We start from the raw sequence: 24118 nt of genomic DNA on the forward strand, positions 1-24118 counted from the left end.
TGGATGTTCACAGCATAATCCTCAGGATATGCCATTTGTGCTTACTGGTTTATTCCATCTCTTGGAGTCTTTGAGCCCTTATATAACTTGTGCCGGTCCATCATTGAAACACAAGCAGGAGCATCCATACATACTAGAAGAAGTATGCTTGTCAAATAAGCAAAGCAGTCATAGGGCTCCTCTTTCTCGGCAGGCACTGGTGACTGATGCAGCTACAAATGTACAATCACTTTCATTGACCTGCCAAAGAAGAGTTGCCCTACAATTGCTTTGGCTTAATGAAATTTGCAGCCTGTCTAATCATGCAGTAGAGCCCTGTCATTTACGTAGGTTTTGTCATATTTGAAAATAATGGTAGAGGTAGAGGTAGAGCTATAATACTGAAGTTATTTTTGTTGTACAAAGTTGTTCTGCTTTGTGATTAAGCAAGGGAAATAGTGTGATTTTATATAGGTGGAATGGAAGGTGGAAGCCATGTAGACAAGCAATTACTAATTTGCCTGATCCCTTTTGTCAGCTGTGGCCATATAGCTTTGTCTGAGAGGATGTTCTTGCTATGTGCTTATAGTTTGGTTTGGGATACATAATTGTGATCATAGTTAGATCTATTTAATATCATTATATTAACCGTATCTACCTTTCCCTAACCAATGACCAGAAGCAAACCATTTTGATACTAATCGTAATATGGAATTTGTGATTCCATCTGACTTATTTGTTTATTTGTTTCATTTTCTTCATGTCTGTTCTGTGTTTTCAACTTTTGAAACTTTACCTAGTTATATGTTCTTACAATGTCTGAATTCAGTCCCCGCCAGCCAAAGAGGTTATGCTAATCTATTATTTTGCTTTTGTTGTTTTATCAAGTCATCCCACACTTTCTTTTCTATTTTTCTCTGTCTTCTTTCTCTGGATAAACCCATAACTTATTACTAGTTTACATACTCAACGACTTTGTTCACCATTTTTTAAAATGATTTTGAAAAAAATATTGAGTCCTTCACTCTCAGTTCTAGTGTAGTAGTATGTGCATATATTGCACCATTCTAAATGAGTTATGTTGCTCACACACATCACCTATTAAGATATAACCTCATGGACAAAGCCATGAGAATTGTTTCAGTTTTCAGATTTCTAAGCATTGCAACCATTACTACCATTAGCTTATGCAATGGAAATTTGGGTGTGCCTTGTAAACAAAATAAGAGACAAGCACTTCTAATGTTCAAGCAAGATCTTAAGGATCATTCAAATAGGCTTTTATCTTGGGTCGGTGGGGGGAGATTATTGCAATTGGACTGGAGTTGTCTGCGACAATTTAACCGGTCATGTCCGTGAGCTGCACCTTGGAAATTATTATTCAGATGAGTATCTGAATTACAGTTTGTATCAAGAAAGCTCTTTGGGTGGCAAAAGGTAAATACTTCTCTACTAAATTTAAAGCATCTGAGCTACATGGATCTGAGCAACAATGATTTTGGAGGAATACAGATTCCTAGCTTCTTAGGTTCTCTTAAAAGTTTAAGATATCTTAACCTCTCAGACTCAAAGTTCGCTGGAATAATTCCGCATCAATTGGGAAATCTCTCGAGTCTACGCTCTCTAGGACTCCGGAGAAAAAGCTACTACGTAGTGGATGAAGGTTGAGAATCTCCAATGGCTTTCTGGTCTTTCGAGCTTGCAGAACCTGGACATGAGTGTGTAGATCTTAGCAAAGCATCTGATTGGTTTCAGGTGACAAACACACTCCCCTCTATGCTGGTAGAGTTGCATATGTCCGGTTGTGAACTCAATCAAATACCAGTTGGTGTTGGTGTTGCAGACATGACAAGGCTTAAAGTTGTTAATCTCAGGTGGAACATCATCTGGGGTACCGTACCTCAATGGTTGTACACTTGTAGCAATCTTGAGTCCCTATCCCTTTATTTGAATCTCTTGCGAGGTGAAATTTCAAGTTCCATTGGAAACTTGACAGCCATTGTCAATCTTGACTTGTCTGCTAATCAAATTGAAGGGAAAATGCCAAACTCATTGGGAAATCTTTGTAAGTTGACGGTTCTTGATCTGTCAAGGAACTATTTCAATGGAAGCGTATCAGAAATATTGGGAAGCTTGTCAAGGTGTAGTTCAGGTCAAATGGAGTCACCGAAGCTGTCAACAAATGATTTTTCAGGTCCACTATCTGATCAGCTAGGAAATTTAAGACATTTACGTCTCCTTGCTCTTTCGAGTAATTCAATATCAGGTCCAATTCCAATGTCCTTGAGAAATCTGTCATTCCTAGAAGAGGCAAGCATTTCTGAAAATCATTTTAATGGAACTCTTCCAAAAACTACTGGTCAACTCAAAATGGTAAGGGTGGCTTATGTAAAGAGTACAGCCGGTGGGCTATAATATTTATTATAAAAAACCCAGCAAAGCCGGGCGGCTATACTCTTTAAAAAATATATATATATATATCTACATCCAGAGTATAGCGGCTATACGCTTTTTTCAGAAAAAATATCCGGGACGGCTTATACTATTTATAAAAAAAAGCCCCGCCTGCGTCTGAGCCCATCTCGCCACGTGTCAGAAACAGTAGAGCCGGGCGGCCATACTATTTTTAAAATAAAAACCGCAGTATAGCCGAGCGGCTATACTATACCACGTGTCAAAAATAGTATAGCTCCCGGCTATACTAATTTTTTAATAATAAAAATCGTAGCATAGCTGGGCGGCTATAATCTGTTTATTATTAAAAAAAAACCCGAGTTGGAAAAGCTTTGATGACGGTCTGGCGGGCAACCAATCCTGATGCTTGAGATTTTCCTGTTGACATGGGTTTTGCTAACTTGTGTATCGCGAAAACCAATAACTCGGAATAGAAGATTGCAACAACAAAAATGTGATTTAGTCTGTATTGCTTGCAGATATGTGAGAAAGTCTTTTGGGATGATCATCTTAAAGGTCGATCTGAGTGGTTACCTTTAGAAAGTTGTCTGACATTTGTTGCCTTCACAGAAACAGGGACGGGTACAAAATAAGGTACAAGAAAAGAGGAAACATTTCATCAAAAGAAGAGAGGTAAGTGAAAAAATTGTTCTTGCAAATATATGGTTTTAAGTTAGCGGATTTAGCAACATTCATTTTGCTTTTAGATGCAAGGTGGAATCTAACAATGAGAATCAGACTCTGCCGCAAAGAAAAATGTGAACTTGCTTTGGAAGCAGATTCCCAAGAACACTCGGATAAGATCGCAATGGTTGCGGATGATGAAGAGCTGGAGCTGAGAGAATTACAAGGAAGCCCAAATGCACTGGGGTTCTCTGATCATTTTACTACCAATGGAGATCATGCATGTTCACTTTGCAACGGTTGGTTTGAGGGAAGAACGGAACAAATTTTCCACTCTAAAATGAAATGTTGTAATATGTATGTGTCTGCATGTATAATATTTTGAGCTGTGGATAAGGAATTTTTGGGATTTCAGATTTGCTGGCCAAGTTTCCTCCAAATTCTGTGAAGATGAAGCAGCCATTCTGTATGCAACCTTGGGATTCTTATCCAGAGATTGTCAAGAAACTGTTCAAGGTATGTGAATTGCAAACTGTTTGTGGCCTGATTTTGTTAAGTTCTTTTGCAAATATAGGACATCGTTTGTGAAAGATGGCATACACTCCATCTATTATTGCATTTGCTTTTTCTTATTTATGAGGTCTATTTTATTATTCATGATTATACGACCTATAAAAGCTTGGAATAATTATTTTGTGCTCGCTAATACTGCCTAATGGTCTCTCATTACTCTTACCAATCTTTTTCGTCGACGCTCGTATTGCATAGAATGAAGTCATAGGTTGTTCTTGCAGAGATGTTATGCAAACTATGATATACTCAAGAAAAACATATATCAAGTACTAGAGATATATGGAATGTGGTCTAAATTTGATATTGGAATCTACTTGTAATTCTCTTTTGTGTAGTTCGTACCGAGTGTAGTCAACTTTATGATTCCTTATGGAAACTGGCGAGTGAAAAGATGTGCAGTGTTAAAGCACCACTCTAGATTGCTGCAGTTTTTTTGTTGTTGGGTTTATTAACAAATGTGTCTGAGGTCATCAATTCAGATTGCTACATTTTGTTTAGTTATCGTACTCAAATATATTCTAGGTTGACTTTTCTTGGGCAGGTTTTCCATTTCCTTTATACATATGCCGTTATGGTAGATATAAGCTCCTTCACTATTGATGAGTTTGCCCAAGCATTTCAGGACAAGGTTATATCTTATCTTTGATCCAACATTGGATTTATTGTGTCTTCTACTTGCTCAACATCTTTGTTTCGTAAAATGCCTTTTAGGATTCCTTGCTACTTGGAAAAATTCATGTGGCCCTTCTGAAGCTTCTTCTATCTAATGTTGAAGCCGAGCTTGGCTGTGGATCCATATGTTAGGAAAATCAGTAAACGACTTATAATATAAGATGACAATGATAATATATTATTCAATATTGTAGACAACAGCAAACTACAAAATCAATATAAGCGTATAAACAAAAGTAAATACAAGAAACTGACTTTTAGTGTAGATAGAGGCTTGCGTATTTCACAATGTCCTAAAGACAGAATTTCGCCTCCTCTCAGTGCTTGAAGTTCAACAGGCGTCTATCTCCCAGGATTCAACTATCTATAATCCAAGGGTCCAGCACCGGATCCTTGGATTCTGGCGAACTGTGGTGTGTTTCTCTCCAATACAGTTTGAAAATTTAATGCAAAGAGATGGGTAAAAAGATCATTGTATTATGGCATAGGACTTCTGTTTTTATATCAGACTCGCACCCCTTCAAAATAGCAGTTAATAACAGTTTATTCATGTTCAAAATTCAAACAAAAAGATAAGCCTTTTGGTTTGAATCTAACATCTGCTAAAAGAAATCCAAAAATAATTAAATATTATTATTAATCCCAATTCTTGATTAATTAAATATTATTATTAATCAAGCAAACCAACTATCCAAGCCCATCAACCACCAATTCTTATTTAATTGATGTTAAAGTTTCAAGCTTATAAAGCATGAGAAACTTTTTGGTTTCTCCAATGTGGGACTACATTTGCTTTCAAACTTCCAACACCATACCTCATTTGAGCAAATCATGCAATTTTCTTGCATTTATTCACTCGGTGAGTTATGAACAAACAACATATAATCGTGCAAATCACAGACATTTACAGTTCATTTAACTTATGAACAAAGAGAATGCAATCTATAAGATTGTTGACATGTTTCATTACAGGGAAGTTAAATACCACTGAAAGTAGCAATATGATATCAGATAGATTTAAAGAATATAGGAAAAAGAGGATATCAGCTAATAATCAAAAGTTTGGTGTGACTGCAAAAAAGGTGTCCAGTCCAGAATGTCTGATAGATACGCTTAGGCGACAAGAAATTTTCTGAACAAAATCATAATCAGACTATTAGTAGTCCATCCATATGCACTTTTAGAAGATCCACTTGCTTTTTGTGGTATAGTTGATTAGAGATACTTATTGTTGTCAAACATTGGAGACTTTTTTGCTCATCTCTTAAATCAATTGTTATTTCATATTTTTATGAAAAAATTGAATGGAAGTACTCAATAACTAAGCATCTTTATCAAATGATTTGGCAGGTTGAAAATCAAGAACCCACTATGGAATTCTGGAAGAGATCGCTAACCCTTTAACATGGACAGAAATACTGCATCAAGTACTGGTTGCCGCTGGTTTTGGTTCAAAGCAAGGTGCAAGGCGAAGGGATGCCCATAGCTAGGTCTTCTAATTTAACTCCCATAGTTGCAATTGATTTTTCTAAGCTCCATTTCCTCTCTAGTAAATGTATTTAATTATCAACACATCTGTATTCTGCAAGTTCATCACCCAAAACCTTGAGCATTTTCAAAGCCTTATTGGCACTAGTCATTTAAGATATGTCATTACCCCGAATAATTTGTTTCTACCTTGAGGCAGAGCCTAGTTGGATAGATTCATTTTCGATACTTAAGGACCAAAATCAGAAATTTTAGGTTTTACATATAACATGTAGTGATTGAATGTTAAAGGAAATAGTTTCTTCAGTTTTGTTTGTTGGCATTATCGTGCATTCCTAAATAACATATGTTGAGCATATGTTTATTTATCTCCGCTTGTCTTTGGAATTATTTGCTTTAATGACTAGACATGCGCAGGAGCCTTTATTTACTTTCTTATGGTGGTTTTATTTATGTTCTACAATTAAGAAGCTTTATCTATTGTTGCATAAACCTATCTATAAATGTGAAATTTGGTTTTTCAAATTGAATCTTTTGTTATCTCGGAAATGAGCCTTATGGTGAAGTACGGTTTACATCCTGGTACTTTGAAGGGTGAATTGTTTAGAGTTCCACTAGAGCAAGGAATTCATGGGTTGAAAGTTTCTGAGTTGGCGAAGTCATTGCAGGTAATTTTCTTGAAAATATTGTTATCATAATCTCTCATGTGATATTACACTTGAATTAGTGATGGACTTTGTTTTTGTTTTGCAGATTTATGAATTGAACCTTTCTAGTGGAATAGAGGAACTAGAGTCTTTAATTGGTTCAACTCTTTCAAGTGATATTACATTATTTGAAAAGATTACATCATCCACAAATCGTGTGCATATTAATTCTTTTGAAAAGAAAGTGGAGGAATCCCAATCAGATACCGAAGACTCTGGAGCAGTTGATGATGACCTTGGTTACAGTGGTACATGTAGCATTGATGATGATTCTGTGTGCAAGTCATGAAATTCCAAAGTTAAAAAACTGACTTATATGAACCATGGCAAAAGCAAAGATAACATGGTGATAGTATAACACCGAAATTGATGAGAGCCATCCAGCAGAAGTACAGTGGTTAGGACTGATGGAAGGCGAATATTCATATTTAAGCATTGAAGCGCAATAGTGGCACCAATTGATCTTCTTCATGCAGGTTCTAGTTTAAGAATGGAGGTAATCTTTGCATGGACATTGATACCTTTTCTTTGTTTTTATTTTTCCCACTACTATGAGGTTGGCCGATTAAATGGAACGTGTTCAATCCTTTGTAAAAGATAATATCATCTGAATTGTGCAAACTGCATTATATATATATATATATATATATATAAATACTTTGACAGTAAATATTATTTGGATATTCAGTGAGATTCAAGTAGCCGTAATTATTAAGATGGTTTATAAGTTTAACATTTTCGATCCTTGATATTATACGACTTTTACTTTTGGAACCACATCAAGACAATCCACCTCCTCAGCAATCAACGCCAACGTTGCTGATCTCGCAACCAACTTCCCATAAAAGTAAGACGACGCAATTGTTATTGGCGTCGAAATAAGAGCCTTAATTGCGACGAAGCGCAGAAAGAATTTCAGGGTATGAGGCTTGTTTGACACCTCCGATTGAATGCCAAGTGATGGATACATTGTGGGAATATTTGGATAGAATTTTAAAAAATTGACGGTGGGTCCTTAATTGGCAATTTTTAAACAATTGGAATTGTTAATTTGCCGAAAAAATTATTAAGGGGCTAAATTGACAATACGGAAATAGTTCAGGGGGCAAAAACTGCGCAAAACCCTAAATTAAATTTAAAGATCAAAGTTATAAACTTTTCAAGCTGATCAATTGGGTTAAAATTTTCCAAGTTTTCGATGACCAATTATGCATTGTAGATAGCTTCTTTTACTGTCTCTCAGCAGAGAAAGCAAACACTTCATAATTCTTCCCATTCCCAAATAAATCATGAATGTCCACCGAAAGTGTTTTGTGACTTCATTATGCTATTTGTCATTTCTTCAATATAATGTTACTTTGGCCTTGTTTGGTAGATCAGATTGCCCTATTCCAATTAAATTGAATTAATATCTTCACCGTCATTTGGCGTGTTATATAAATTATATTTTTAAACGGGACTCATAAGAATTGATTTGAATTCAATTCCTCTAATTTAGATCGAGTCACCAAATAAGGAATGACATTTGGAGGACTTCATTATGTTATCTAGATGTGACTCTGAATGTTATCAAATTGAAGATGACATAACATTATGATTGCCACATGATCACCATCTCTTAATATATTAGTTAGTATTCACCTTTAAATAATTAAAAGGTAAAGCATATGAAAAGTTCTGTTTCTGTTTGAAGGGGCAAGAATAAAAAGCACATATGCATTACTATATTAGGAAAGCAAAACACTTCTTTCAACCACGTTACTTATCCAATACAAATAAAACCCCTTGAGACTTTCACCATGAAAGGCCCTTGTTCTCCCTAGAACATAAACCACGTACATCATATATATTAAAAGTTCTTTTTCTTTCCTGGCTTAGCTAGCCATAATTAGAACTTAAGTAACCTTTCTAACCACGACACTGATTAATTTTCGAGCAACCACGATCGTAGGAGTTAGCGGTTTTACGTTCACCGTTGCTGCCCCTAGGACCACTACAACCAGGATGTGGCCCTCCTGGTTTTAGGCATGGGTCAAGAACTCCAGGGTTAATGCTGGTCCTCCCAGCTTCCACTCCTTCGTTCAGCGCCACCATGCCAACAATGAGAAAACAGAGGATGAATGTGTTCATGCTTGAAATCCCCATGATCTTACTTAATTTGGCTCCAATAGTTGTATTGTATTCAATATTGGCTTAAGAGACACTCAATTTATATGAGTTTTGGTTGCCATTCAGTTTTTTTCTACGGTTTTGTTCGCTGTTCATCCTATTTTTTGTTTCTAAAGTTTAGCATTTACAATGTAGATTGTTTAAACGTCAGCAATCATATGTGGAGATAGTTGAAAGTAGGACGCGCTTGTAACTTCAATGATAAAGCACTTATCTCTATATTCGCGGTTTAAAAGTTTCTAGAATGCCTAGAATCTCTCCTAATAGATGTATATTTACCTTGATATTATACGACTTTTACTTTTGTATTTTCTGTATCCTTGATATTAAAATTTAAAACAAAAACTGCTAAAAAAAAGTTTACTTTTTTAATATAGGGCCATTTTAATACAATGTTTTAGCCCATTTTACAAAACCCAACCCGTTAGTTATATTAAAAATTAGGTTAGATGTCTTCTTCTTCCCAGCGTATCCTACACTCCTTCCTCTCGCTGTTTCGACTTCATCTCTGTCTCTCGGTCTTTCTTCATGCAGCGCCTCAGTGCCACCTTAAGCGTCGACGCCTCAACGGCAAAACGCCAGCCCAGCCGGCCTAGGCGGCGCCCAACTCCCTGGCGGCCCTACACTCGTTCCTCTCGCTGTTTCGACTTCATCTCTCTCTCTCTCTCTCGGTCTTTCTTGATGCAGTCGACGCCTCAAAGGCAAAACGCCAACCTAGACCAGCCCAGGCGGCCTAGGCGGCGCCCAACTCCCTGGCGGCTACTCCTTACGATTAGGATGAAATCGCGGTGGTGTCCTGCCGCCTAGCACCTTGAGAATGTATCGGTGTGAAAGGCTGATCAAAGCTATGCACCTTGCATATGGTTTGACATACGTGTGTAGTTTGGAATAACATGGTATGTTGTGAGTGCTTGTTCCAGAACACCAAAAGCTGCAGGTCTACAAGTTAGTTAGTAGCATCCTAGTTCCTTCAGATTCTGATTGATAGATTGCTTCGAGTCACTGTGATATTGGTATCTTAATTTTGTGTTTTAAAAAGCTTTCCCATGTTTGGTGTAATTCTTTGCTCTTCTATAACTGAGTTGTATTTTAAAATCTAAGTTCTAGTCTAGGAAAGTTGAGGATATATGGTTCGATACCTGAGAAGAAATATATTGCACCACAAGGTTCTTGAGGGAAACCTACGTAAATATGGTTTTTATTTTTGTGAAATATATGGGGACAGAGATTTTATATCATAAGAATCCTTTTCCTTTATAGAATCTCTAGTTCTGGTCTGGTGTTTCAGGGCTCTAGTCTTGGCTTACTCTTTGCTTTCGTTTTTAAATAAAATTCTTCATATCCTGTAAAGATTTTGATTTCATAAGCCTTTTTTTTTTCTTCCGAGGACCTCATATCTTATGCTTTTTCTTTGCACGCGTCTTAAGATGAGCTGAAACTTCTTACAATCTAGTCTGGTATTTATATGTTCTCTTGCTCATGTAGTGTGTTCTGTACACATATACACACAAATGCATGAAATTACTTTTGTAATTTTTCTGACTCTGGTATTTGTGAATTGTAGCACTTTCACTCTCACAAAAATGCTTAGCTGTGGAAATGGGGCATGCTACATCTTGTTCAAAGATTTTATGAGTCCAGTGGTTTACCTCAAAGTTCTTAAAAAACGTACACATGTTATCCCTCTATAGATTTGTTAAAAGTTTAGTCGAGATAAGAATACGTTTCTTCATCTGATAAGTGTTGATGACTTAATATCATCATGGCATTTTCAACAAATAAGTGTTGATGACTTAATATTATCATGAGATTTTGAACAATCAAGTGTTGATGACTTAATATTATCAGACACCCCACCCTCCCCACGCTGGCCTTCCGCAAACAGAAACTGTGGCTGTGAGACAAAGGGATCTGTATAGTCAGACTTCCTCTTACGGTTTGCTTAAGTGTCTATGTAGCGTGCTGATTTTTTTGGCGGTAGATGTAGTTATGGTTATAAATTCCCTCTCTATTTTATGATAAAGCATCTTACTTTGGTTGGGGGGGGGGGGGCGCGGGGGTGATTTTAAATCTGCCTAAATTAATTACTAATCTTTGCTCTTTTCATAAACTTCAGTAGTTTTCTTATATCTCTGTTGATTCTTCTGCCTTCCCCCCTTTTGCTACTTCTTGGTTACACTTGGTGGGAGAAAGATCATGATCTCTAGTGACATGATAAACTACTCGCCTCTTTTACCCCTCTATTGTTGTTAATTGTTTTTTAGTATGTCAGTTGACTGAATATATAGAGTTCAATGAGTTTTAATGTGGGGCACATGCATATATTTAAATGTATGTACACATTTAAATACATATACATGTTAATGCCTTTGTGCAGTTGTTGAGGAGTTGTATGTGCAAGATGATGGGAATATCAAGTCAATCAATAGCTTGAAAATCACTTGGTTGAGCCATATTTCTGTTCTTTGAGGAATTTACTTCCCAGGGATATGCTCCCTATGCTTCACCGACTTGCTGCATTATAATTTCATATGCCCTGTAGAGCATTATAGTAGTTTTGTAACATCCGATCTAGAATACATAAAAATAAAGAAATTGTTTCTAAAGTTGCTAAGAACCTAATCTTGAAGCGTTTCTTTTATTCTTTTCAATTACAGGCCGTATCTCTGCAGATGAAAATGGGAACCGCCTCTTCCTTTCTGACAGCAATCATCATCGGATTATTGTATTTGATGGAAACGGAAAGATTCTGGACTCTGTATGTATGGAAGTTTATTTAAATCATATGTGGGCTGCTCTTGTAAATTTGCATAATTAAGCATCAAGTTATACGTCAACTGGATCAAAAGATTTGAACTCAGTTATCGGCCATTCAACATTCTAATCCGGTTCTGATTTGATGATTTTGTAGTCCAAATATGTTTACCAGGATTTTCTATATCTGATTTGCGTGCTTTATGTATATCAGTTCTGAATTAACACATCCAGAAGACAACTTAGCTATGCTTTTCAGATACTGATTACCACTCTAGTCCTTAACCATAATTTATGTTCATGATTTACTGAAGTGCTTAAATCAGGCATGAACATAAATAGAAATAACTTCAAGCTCAAGTTTGGACTTCCATTGTTTGTGTGTCAGATTGGTTCCTCCCCAGGTCAATGTATCACTTAACTCATAATATTCAGAGTTGCTAGCTATACTCTTTAAACAGAGATTTGTTTGCTGTTCCTATTTTTCTTCTTAAGCTTGAGTGGTCAGTTTGATTTCTTCCGTGATTTTAGTTCAAACAAAATCGGACCGTGCCCACCCATAATTAAGTGTGAGAGACTTTCAAGAAGACTCAACAAGTATTGATCAATTACACTTGACAATACTGTTTACAGGAGAGATTCGTATTTAATATAAAAATTAAGGACTTGAAAAAACTGCGTGTCAGGAACTTAAAGATAAAGAACTTTTTGCACATGAGATTATCAAAATAGAGAGCCTTTTTCTTAACAATGGCATTTTCGTTCAGTTCTTTGTATATGCTGTGAAAACACACTAGTGGGTTTTTTTTTACTTAAAGATAACGCTTCCTTTGTGAGCACGTCTCTCCTGTGTGAACATCAGATTAAGCAAAACATTGTAGCTTGTTATTTGGAACGCATATCTTTCTTGGCATGAAAGGAATTGAAAAGCTGTACAGATGTTAATGTTTTGGCTTGGTCTTGCGTGTTGCACAAATAGTGAAGTTAGCTTTGAATATTTGGTATATGAAAGCAGAGTTGGAAAAGCGAGAAGGGAAAGAGAGAGACAGAGAGTTATGGTTCATGACCATTGCTATAAATTGAACTTCTAATTGATTTGTAAAGTTACATACATAAGAATTTGTCAAATATGCTACCAACTAAAAAAATAATGATAATGAAAAAACACAACCTAAAAACTAATCAACAAAAATGAACTCAAAGATCCTACTGTGAACCTAAGTTCCTACTATGAATCCACCATAGGAGATTAGTGAGAGAGTTTCCATCATCAAAACCCTTCAAGCTCTTAATCTTCTCCGAAGCACCATCCTTATCATAAATCCCTTGCAAGGCATAGACAAAGCCCTCCCATCCTTCCTCAACTCCTTCTCTACTTAGGGCTGGCAATGCCCATTCTACAATTTCCTTAGCAAAGCCATCATCGGAGAACAAGATCTCAGTGATTGGGGATACGGGCAGCAACTGAATTCCAAGCCTCATTTCTTTTGCCTCTGGAGGAGCAAACCAAAGTCCACTGTCTCTCTTGTTTGCCCATAAAATTCCCACAATCCTATTTTCCCTTGTGAACTTTTCCTCATAAAGTGTATCCCCTTCTCTTACATGCCACCACATTTGAGCTGCTTGAATTTCCAGAGATGTAAGCATTGATCCACTATTGAAAAGATTGATGTCTCCATAGGCTAAGCCCATCAATGCAGCTGAGTAGTAAGCATTCACTGCCTCACTTGTGCTCTCTTGGTTCCTTCCATCTCCAAATTCAGTCAGTCCTCCAGCCCATGAGTGCAGTTTGTACAGATCAAAGCATCTCAACCGCGGATAGTTTGAATTCGATTGGTTGCCTATGTTGATGAAATCTGCTGCAAGAGAGTAAGCTTGAGGCTTGTACTTGCTCCCCCATGCACGGTCAATCTTTGCAAGCACTGAAATACCATAAACAAAATATCCAAGATGATAATGGTGGTCATTATAAATTCCAAACCCAAAATCTGCACCGCGATCGGTTGATCCTTGTTGGGTGACAAGTCCACCCCATTTAGGATCATACAAAAAACCATTCCCACTTAAAGTACCATCCAACCATGGCTCAATGGCGTCCGCCAAGTATTTCCTAATTGCTGGAACCACATCAAGACAATCCACCTCCTCAGCAATCAAAGCCAACCTTGCTGCTCTGGCAACCAATTTCCCATAAAAGTATGACGATTCAGTTGTTATTGGTGTCGAACTAAGAGCCTTAACATCACGACGAAGCGCAGAAACAATTTCAGGGTATGAGGCTTGTTTGACACCTCCGATTGAATGCCAAGTGACTGATATATTATGAGATTTCAACTCCCACAAATCGCCAACGATGCCAACCAGATCGCCATCAATGCTCTTGTACTTGAAATCTTCCAAAACAGTAGCATTAGACAGAAGCTGAAGATGGAGAGGATGAGCTAGCATAAGCAAATCTCCCCGTCCATACTTCTCCCATTTATATTCCAGAGTGAATGGTTTTGTGAACACAGCTTCACCAGAAACGGGGTAAGCAGAACTAAACCGGTCAAGGATTGCCACGTATTTTGGATCAGAACCCGGCACCAATGCAATCCGAATATTGCCAGAATAGCCATCAAAAGTTAAGGTTGATGGGCTGCTTCTAGTCAAAATAGCTGGGGAGGAGGTGTACATAACCCATGTTTGATTGTTGTCAAGCTGGACAGTGAACTTGGTCTTTGAGTTGCTCGAATAGGATTCGAGGATTGCATGAATGGTTGAGACAGAAACCGCAGTGGGGCTAGACACATTGCAGGTGACATAAGGGCTTCCTCGAGCCAGGAAGAAACGAAGGTTGGAGGAGGGAAAGTCCAAGGTGACACTGAGATCAGTGAAGGCAGAGATTACACGGCCGCTGTTATTTGTTGTAGCTAAGTTGGCGCTGGTTTGGGAGGCAGAGATGGTGAGGTCAGGGACAAAGGTTTGGGAGATGAAAGCAGAGGTGGAGGAGAGAGATGGGTAGGAGATAGATAGAGAGGAGGAGGATGAGTTAATGCTGTAGGGGTGGAAGTACTCGGGTTTGTCACCATTGTTGAGAGCAAAGTTCTGAAAAAAAGAATTGGTGGGGAGAGGGGTGGAGAGGAGGTTTGCAGAGAAGAAGCTTGAAGGGTCAGGGAGGACTGTGGATTGGGTTGGAGGGAATTGGAATGAGGATGATAGTGAGTTGGTGTGTGGAATTAGTGAAAGAGCTGAAACACAGAGGATGAGAGAAAAAGTGAAAGCCGAAGTGAGGTTGTTTGCCATTGCGCCTTGTTGTGATGGTGAAGTCTCTCTAAAATTGGCCTCATATTTATAGGTTTTTTCAAGATGTTCCTAGTTGTGCAAGGTGTTTTTTTTCTCTGGTTCCTCTAGGAAACTGAAAATTTTCTCTGCTGTATTTTTACTTTCCTTTTTTTGGTTAGTCCTATTATAACTAGAGATTTGTTTCCTAATGCTGTAATCTTTGTATATTCCTCACTATTGAAGGAGAGAATTTTTCTTCGTCTTCCTAATTTCTTTATACAGAGAGGCCGATTCCTTCGTCCAAGGTACCAAAGATTTCGGAGTTTTGCGTTGTGTTTGGTTGTCGAGAAAATACCGGGAATAGTTTTGTTTTTTGTTTTTGCTCTGTTTCGTTTTACCTCGTGAACAAAATTAAAAACAAATTAGCCGGATTAAATCTCATTGTTTTATGATTTGCGGCTTGATTTAATGCTTTTCGCATTTGTCAGTTGGCTAAATGAGAGGAGAAAATTTGGTTAATGCAAAAGAAAGTGGGGTCCACTTGAAAACTGAGGAGAGAGTTGATTTTGTCTCATCTTGGTAAACCCATTTGGCGAAGTGCTCCCAACCCGCTTCGTTTCCGGTTCGAATTCTGAAACCACAACACTGCAATTCAGAGAGAGAGAGAGAGAGAGAGAGAGAGAGTAAAAATGGCTGGATTGCTAGCAGGTCAGCAGACGTAGACTTGGATCAGAAAGCAGCTTCTCTCAGCCGTTCGATCCAGGATCTACGGCTCAGGTTCCCTCGCTTCTACCACCCGCGAACAGGTTCGGTTTTCAGTTGTTGAATTTCTAAGGCTTTTATCTGGGTCGTTGCTTTTGGCTGTGATTCTTGAATTTCACGTCTTCTTCCTTTTCAAATGTGTGGGTGGGTGTGTGTGCTTTTGAAATTCTTTATGTTATGTATGTTTTTATAAAGACAAAACTATGCATTGCTAACTAGTTTCCTTAAAATTCCAATTTTCTTTTATACTTTCCTTGTTCTGATTATGTGACAACGAATGGCTGAAGTGAATTGCTTTCACACGAACTCCATGTTTTTCTTCATATTTTTGGCTGATTTAACAGTGCTGGTGGACATGAGGGAGAGATTGATGGAATGTCAGTTGTTTGTCTCTTATTATTGGCATCAAGTCAACATGCTGGACCCAGAGAAATGATTTTGCCAATCATGCAGATAAACAACTGTCTGCCAGTCGTTGCTAATCCCTTTCCCAAACATTAGTTCTCATGTAGAGTAAGCTGTTTTGGTGCCCTCTTTGATTGTCTGTGTAACAGTTAGAGTTACAACAAGGTTGTATATGGCGCCAGGCAAGAGGATCCGCTGCGGAAGCGTCAGGCAGAGGAGGTTCCTACCGGCAGAGAATGTACAAAATATTCTACTCCATGCTTTTAGTATCTTAGGATTTCAGCCCTTTGGAGTTCGCAGGTTGGCAGAGTTGAGCAACACCAACCTGAATCAGAGTTGAATGTGGAAGATGATAGTATGACTTGGGAAGTAGGATTTCAAGATGGAAAAGTTTGCATCCATTGTGCTGTCAATACTCAATACTAGTCCCGGAACAACTGAGGTGTGCACCTTCAGTTTATATCTTTACTTGTTTTGTTTTGGATCCTTTGAAAGCAACAGAATCTCTGGCCATGGTTTCATTCTTGGCATTGTGCAGGTTATTGTTTATGCGGCACTGTATTTAAAACATAGAAGAAAGAAAGAATTATTAGAGGATAATCAGGAGATATATGCATCAAGGATAGCAGATATTTTACACTGATCAGAGAAAGGTGGAAAGATAGTAAGAGATTCATGCATCCAATTGGATTTGAGAGATCTTATCTTTATGAAACATTTTCATGTGAGGATAAAATTGGATTGTCTTTGATTACTGAAAGGCTGAAAACGCAAAAGATATTATCCTAAAAGACTCCAAGGTTGAGGTCAATGTATCTCTTAGAAACAGTAGAGTATATTTCAAGAGTATAGCCGCGCGGCTATACTTTTAAAATATTCGAATATATATATATATAATATTGAAGGATAGTAAATGATGATTTCAAGCTTGCAACTGAGGCTAACTAGTTATCGTCGAGAGACCGTATTGCAAAATCCCCAAATCTATTCGACCAAACACAAAATCCCTAACCCTAACTCTTCAAAACGTCATCGCGAGCACTCCTAAGGTGCCATAGCCACCATGTTAGAAGAACACTTTCTTTATGTTCAAAAGACAATCAGTTTAAAAGAACTTGTTGTTGAGACTTGTTACTGTGTCCGGATGGGATCGAAAGTTTGAAATGTCCATAGAACTTTCGAGTGATTAAACATCTTTTTACAGAACATTACGCCATGATTTGGTTAAGAAAGAAAAACCATTTAAAATATAGGGATATGATTGGATTACAACAGGCGGGTAGCTTTCATTAGTTTTCTGCTGCATGCGCCTAATCATGGTCTACCAACACCTTAATTTCGAGATGAGATAGGAGAGTGGGGCTTGCATATAGATTTGGTAATTTGTCCTGTTAGTTTCTTGCAATATAAAATTATCATAAATTCAAATTCCACCCGTTAATTTATCGTGTCCACATATATAAACTTGAATCCATTCATAAATCTTTCGTGTCACGTATTTACCCGTTTGTTCTATTTTTTGTTCAACAAAATTCCAAGATATAAAATGTTTACCAAATGATATCAAATACAATAATATAACAAGTTACTATCGCGTTTCTTAAAAAAGACCACTACACTAACATAATTTTGTTTGCACGTTATGACCTGATCATATGATCATGTCGTATATGATTTTGTCAAGTCTAATTAAACAAGCCCAATGTCGTTTCCTACAACAAGTTATCCACAGCTCATTAAGTCTTCAAAAGCCCAATCCAAATAATTTTGAGCTGAGAGGGATAACTATGGGAGTAAAACAGCCCATTTGACAATATTGGCAGGACCTAAAAGATGAAAAGAAGAACATGAAGCCCATGACCCCATAGAGAATACTAGAAGGCTGTTTTGATTTATATACAAGTACTAACCACAGTTAAATTGCAACCAATAATCTTCAGGTTTAGAATTGTCAAAAACATCCAAATTCCTACAATTCAAACTTGGCTCGTGTTACACATATTGCCTAAAAACTTATAGCAAGTTATATATTGACGTCACTCGCATGACGTCTTTGAAGGGCTGGCAATGAGTTGTCGACAATCAGATAGGGGTAACTGAATTTGACCATCTCAACCAAAATTCCTGTACACGAATCGATGATATACTTACCTACTCCTGTACATGTCACGGGGACAGAATAAATAGCATTATTCTGCTCTTTACATCCAATTACGCTACGTCATGTAAAATTCTTATCATAAATGGCAGAACATGATTAGTTTTTTTGGTTGATGATAGCAAAACAGTGTTATCTATTCTAGTGGTATACAAGTTTTTCAACTATTTCGAGGTGTATACACTTGTTACAATCAAATTTATCTCATACAACTGTTGAATACTACGCTCTTATATTCGACTCTCATCATGCACTGATCACGTGATTAATTACTGCAAGATATATACCCAAAAAAAATAAAAAATTCATCTCAATACAAGCTCAGAGATCCTTTCTTTCTTTTTCTTTTTCTTTTTGATGTACTCGGTACGAACATCTCGAAATACCCCCACCATAGACAAATGGGTGATTGTGGTCACACACACTCTTGAGCAAAGGGTAAAGGATAGGTGCCAATGTTTAATGCGTACAATTATGCACACCTAACTTATCCTGCATTGAAATCTTATGTTGAGTTACATTCACTTTTGTTGAGCTGCCTCTTTCACATAATCAAGCTTTTTTTGTATGCTATAATCTTTGGTCCCACAAACATGCATATTATTTGCCCTTTTGCAGACAGCTTTAGCACATGTCTATATATGGGGCTCTAATGTTTTCCTTCTCTCTCTTTTTTCTTTTTTCACATGAGATGTGCTTGGATGATTCACTTACCGACCATGATTGACTTACATTGTGCTTGGATGATTCACTTACCAACCATGATTGACCTCTAATCGTTGATGTATGTTGAACTCATATTGTATTAATAGCAAGAAGTCGGGTATTGATGATTGGATTTCACTCACTTGGATGTCACAATGGGTTCCCTAAATCATCTCATTAAATAAATTTTAGAGAGGAATTGACAAAATACAATTCCAATTATGCTCCATATCCACCTCTTAAAATAGGAAGACCTGAATAATTAACATTAACCTTCTTCTTCTTTTTTAAAATAGAGATGACTAATTATATTGAACTAAAAAAGAATTCTAGTATTTATGACTAATTATATCAAGACTTGATGCAGACCCTTCTGTGATGGGGATGATAAGTTTACTTGCATTAGTCCCACTGTTTATGACTTTAATCCGACACTTTCTATCCAAAATTTTATTTCTTCCTGAAAAGTTGATACGTAACTTACGTTGTTGAGCACTTCACGACATTGTTTTTGTTTTTGTTTTAAATACAAGAAAGCAGGAAGATACAAGAATTCACATGTTACTGGTTTGCCAAGCAAGGCTAGGACCCAGCTGAACAGCGCCACAGTGTGCCATGATTGACTACTCACCCAACAAGTCACCATGCTAATCAGTCTCATGTCAACATCATTCGAAACGAATTATCAAGGAAATTAATTACACTTACAACAGATTTAAGTATATATGTTTTTGAGGTTTATGTATCAAATTATAAATTTGAATCAACGGTTCAAACAAGAAGCAACTCAACCGAATCTATCAGTGTTGTGGAATTTAATCACTACCATGACAACTCATAATCTTATCAACAAGTTGTTGATAAGATACCAAGTGAGATGATTTTTTTCTTGACAAACAATAGAATTTTAGCGACATACTTTTACAACACAACTACAATAAAACTACAATGATAGAGACAAACACCGCCACTAGACTACAGTGAGCGACTACAGTGAGCTAAGTAGAGACAAACACCGCTAGACGAAAGTGAGTCGCAGTTGGTAGACACTGTCTATTGATTGACCAGTTCAAATATTCAGTTCGGTTCATGCAGATTCTGCATAAATTGTTTCAATCAACTAATAAAATTCAAATAAAGTATTTTCAAATTCATAGCAGACCATGGTGACCCTTGGAAAGTAAAACCAGTACACAATGGATAAAAGGGTAGATCACAAATATCTATGAAGAAAAAAGGAAAATATTATAATAGAATCACACCATATCTCACAACTGTCAGAGGGATTTGATTCAGTAGCCAAAACAGTAAGAAATCTCTGAGAATCACTTGCCCAAACCATTACTAGTCTCTGACTCATGAAATGAAAACCATCCCTAAAAAGCTCCTATCCTAAGGCCCCAAGCCACAGATCCCATAAACACCCAAATATAGTATTAACAGCTTAGCAAAGAAAAACCTCTGGTGGTGGGTGTTTCCAAGCAAAGAAAGTTAAACCCTCTGTGCATTTTCATCACTGTTGATGGTATTGTTGTTGCTTGTGATATTCATTTGGCTCTGTTTAACAGGGTACTTGATGGCATTGAGCCCAACCTTGCGAAGAGCAGCTTTGCCAAGATCAACACCACAGATGTCAGAAAGCCTGACCAAATAAAGCAGAACATCAGAAAGCTCTTCCCCCAGGTGTTCTTTCTCCTCCTCTTTCCAGTCAGGGAGTCCCTTTGGAACCTCCCCTTTCCATTGGAATATCTCAGATAGCTCTCCAACTTCACCCACCTGAGATTTCATCAGAAAGGCCAAACCTTTATTACATCAACTCAACATGAACAAAAAAAATTAGCCTTCTGATTGTTTTAACTTTCTGTGAATGACAACAATTTAAAAAGCATAAAAAAAGCACAAAAAAAGCACAAGGGGGCAAGAAAACACAGAAATGTGGGCTGCTAAGACATTTGCCTCAATACCATGACAAAAACAAAAAGGAACATCTGTCTGCAAAGCAAGTCAAGTTTGACTCTGGTTAAACATGATTCACTAATACTCAGGCCAAAAGTTAAAAACTTTAAAATCTTAACTTGGGTTTTAATAAGAAGAAGGTTAAAAAGATTTGAAAACAAACAAAAATAAGAAGCCCACTTGCAGCGCATGCAAACCCATTTGTTTAACAATCCAGCTAGAGTGAGTCAGCTGCGTTAACTTCGGTCAAATCTTCACAAGCCCATGATGAGAGTGAAAGAAAATATGGGAATAGCACAGAATCTAAAAATTTTATTTGGGTCTTCCCTATTTCATGGATCACACAAATTATTAATAAAGAAAAACACCTATCAAACAGTAAAGGCCAAACACAAAATGACATGAGAGAAGACAAGAAGACATGTTTATGGGTTTTGAAAGATGAACAAACCAGAGCTAAGAGAAGGTTTCTGGGGCTGTGGAACTGATCCCAGTCTCTTTCTTTGGCAAACTCCGCCATTTTCTTCTTGAGAAGATCAAGAGTAACGCTTTCACCTTCTGCAAACCCAGTCATTTTCTAGTGCTCTCTCTCTCTCTCTCTCTCTCTCTCTCTATCTTAATCAGACAAACAAAGAGATCTCTTGAGAATGAGAATGACAAAGCAAGAGAACCAATTTAAAGAGGAGGAGTAGGGGCAAGAGGGATAAGAATGAGGTGAGAGACAGCTAAGACCTTAGGCCCAAAGGCCAGAAAAGGCTGTGCTGTGTGCAATTACTCTTGGTCAGGGCCTCAGGGCATTTTTTAAAATGTAAATAGAGTTCATGATAAGAAAAGATCGAGTCTTTTTTATTTTTCTTATTTGATGCAAAAGATTGGGTGTTACGGTGCGTTTAGATAGGGAAAATTAATTTGGATTTTGACCAAAGTTAGAATGTTGACATACACCAATTCTCACGTTTGGATTAAAAAATAAAAACATAAAAATATAGAAATTTCACTGTAGAGAAAAAAAAAAGATTTTGGAAGGGTAAATTAAAATTTCAACTTTAAATTGTATTAAATAATTCTCATGGATTCTCGCCTGATTTTAATTAATTATATAGTTTTCCTTTTTTCTCCTAGAAACTTGGCTCGTCCTCACACACACCTGTCCAACGTGTTAGCGCATCATGAGACATTTGAGCCTGCCATGTCACCATTAAGAGTTCCAGTCAATTCAGTAAGCACTACAAAACTACCATGAAAATCACGTTCATGTCCAATTTTCTTTTTCTTCCCCAAGCTTTATAAAGCTGTGATCCTGTGACGTGGCAAACTAGGTGTGGGCATTCAAACCGAAAAATTGAGTTGAATTAGACTTAAAAAATCAGAAAAATCGGGTTTATAAAAAATCGTACTATATCGATTAAAAATTGGACTGGATTGGTTTGGTTCGGTTTCAATTCCAATTCTTGTAGTGACAAAATTAGATTTGCCGTGTATTTTTTTTATTTGTAAATAAAATATTTAACCCCAATGCTAAATTTCTAAATCCATAACTAATCTCTCCCTGAGCCCAACTCCAAATCGCCTCTCTTTTCTAGGCTCAATCACCTCCTTTTTTCATGAAATGGGGCCATTTGTGAATTTTGAAGCCCAAGAAATAAATTTTTAGTTGGTTATGTAAAGAAAAATATTCAAAGATTCAAAAAACATTTGTTGTTGAAAATCGAAAACCGAACCGTTTTATAGGCAAATCAAACTGCATAACTTTTTCGTCAAAACCAAACGGAACCATACCAAATGAATAGTTTTGGTTCTAGTTTGGAGTGAGAACCAGACCGTGCCCACCCCTATGGAAAACTATGCAAGCGTTAATCGTGCATGATTAACACATTTTTTATTCAAGTTATTACGCCTTTTGTACTACAATACTCAAATGTATTTTCGAAATTGATGTATATGAGACTTACTAATGGGCCAACGATAAACTAAGTTAGTGTCACACGCCCACACGTAATATACACTATCGATCCCTCATTCAAATACCTAACCATCAACACATGAACCTGTAATACATGCCCAAAACTAACATCAAGGGCATGATGTGAACACACCAAACTAGTATGATTTGGTGACTTCACAAGACAATTGTGATGAGACTGAGAAAAATAGAAGACGAATCTCCCAAACTTGACTTTGAGATTGGAATGCTTATGAACTTATGCCAATGCATAGAATTATTGCGTATAACGGTAAAATCAAGCGTCTTGCTAATTTGATATTACAAAATGTAAATACTTCGTTCTTCATCCAAAGGTACAATCATTCTAGTGATAGAGACAACAAAGTGCAGATCTAATTTAGTCGCAACTGAATCTTTGCTTTTAGATTGTTTATCCAATTATAGTTTATCTATAGAATTTATAAACCCTACAACATATTATATGTGTAATATTCCTACGAAGTTTTGTTTGATATGCAATAGTTTATATGTATTGGTTAGAAGATAATAATAAAAATAGAATCGCGTTTCTAATGAGACTAAATATAATTATGTAATATAGGATGCTTCCTCTAGCTATCCAAAGTCTCATTTTCTCCAAATCTCTAAGACCTTGTCACACTTTTAATTTGCAATGTCTAATGGCATGCATGTAATTAATATAATATTGTAATATCTATATATTGTATCAAACATTAAAAAAAACTAATCTTTTGCATTTTCCATTCTCACCATATAATACGGGTACTGATTTTCCCATTCCTTTTTTATTCACTTACACTCCATTTTTTTAAAATTGTATGTTCTCACTCCTCTTTTGTTCACTTACACTCCTTTTTATCTTATAGTAAAAAATATTAAAAAACAAAAGGGAGTGGGAAAATTACCACCCTATAATATATGTGTGTCTTTCTCTCTGTATTTTTGGGTTCATTAATCCATTAATCCACGCGTATTAGGCATGCTAATTAAACACCCCTCCCTAAGACAATGATATCGTTTTTTAGGGGTAACAAAGTTGACCAAAAGAAGAAGTTGACTAAAGGCCCAAAGCAAACTATTACCAAACCAATGATACTTTTTCTATGTTGCTAATACATTGGTCCACCTTGGAAATGAAATCATTATGATAGAGAGATATGTATTATATATAATACAACAATTAATCCCATATTATTGAGAAATTAAGAGAGGGTAAGAAAAATAAGAGAGGGTATAGAAGAAGAAGAAGAAAAGCTATTGTTAGGTTGTTTGTTTTCATGTGACAGTGTAGAGTGGTAAAACAATCAAATTAAGAAAAAATGACAAGTTTGAATTTGATTATCGGTTTTTATTTTCCGACAGTCAACCCAATTCGTTTATTTTCATGATTTCCTGGTGGAAGCTTCTTCTCTGAAAGAGTAGGATCTAAAGATCAGAATTCAAAAATATTTGCCAGCATGATTCATATAAACACTAAAAAAA

At 36.8% G+C, this 24118-nt stretch overlaps 2 protein-coding genes, 1 long non-coding RNA gene and 1 pseudogene across 3 annotated transcripts; 2 read left to right on the top strand and 2 right to left on the bottom strand.

Annotated features, from left to right (window-relative positions):
- Positions 1–1095: 1095 nt before the first annotated feature.
- LOC110769909 (uncharacterized) lies at positions 1096–11640 on the top strand (annotated as a pseudogene).
- An 824-nt stretch (positions 11641–12464) lies between these two features.
- Positions 12465–15046, bottom strand: LOC110756991 (glucan endo-1,3-beta-D-glucosidase-like). Its single transcript, XM_021958507.2, has one exon. It carries the CDS (start codon positions 14703–14705, stop codon positions 12627–12629), a length of 2079 nt encoding a protein of 692 aa, XP_021814199.2. The 5' UTR covers positions 14706–15046; the 3' UTR covers positions 12465–12626.
- A 136-nt stretch (positions 15047–15182) lies between these two features.
- LOC110757042 (uncharacterized) lies at positions 15183–16635 on the top strand. Its single transcript, XR_015826637.1, has 3 exons — positions 15183–15490; positions 15791–16293; positions 16390–16635. It is a non-coding gene; the product is annotated as an uncharacterized LOC110757042 (long non-coding RNA).
- Positions 16636–19940: 3305 nt separating this feature from the next.
- On the bottom strand, positions 19941–21446 carry LOC110757036 (uncharacterized). The gene is made up of 2 exons (XM_021958552.2): positions 21122–21446; positions 19941–20490 (listed from the first exon to the last, which is right to left on the bottom strand). The coding sequence occupies exons 1-2, from the start codon at positions 21242–21244 to the stop codon at positions 20206–20208; spliced, it is 408 nt and encodes a 135-aa protein (XP_021814244.1). The 5' UTR covers positions 21245–21446; the 3' UTR covers positions 19941–20205.
- Between the last annotated feature and the right edge of the window lie 2672 nt (positions 21447–24118).

Source organism: Prunus avium, chromosome 8 (assembly GCF_965620075.1).
Source record: "Prunus avium chromosome 8, drPruAviu1.hap1.1, whole genome shotgun sequence".
Taxonomy (NCBI): domain Eukaryota; kingdom Viridiplantae; phylum Streptophyta; class Magnoliopsida; order Rosales; family Rosaceae; genus Prunus; species Prunus avium.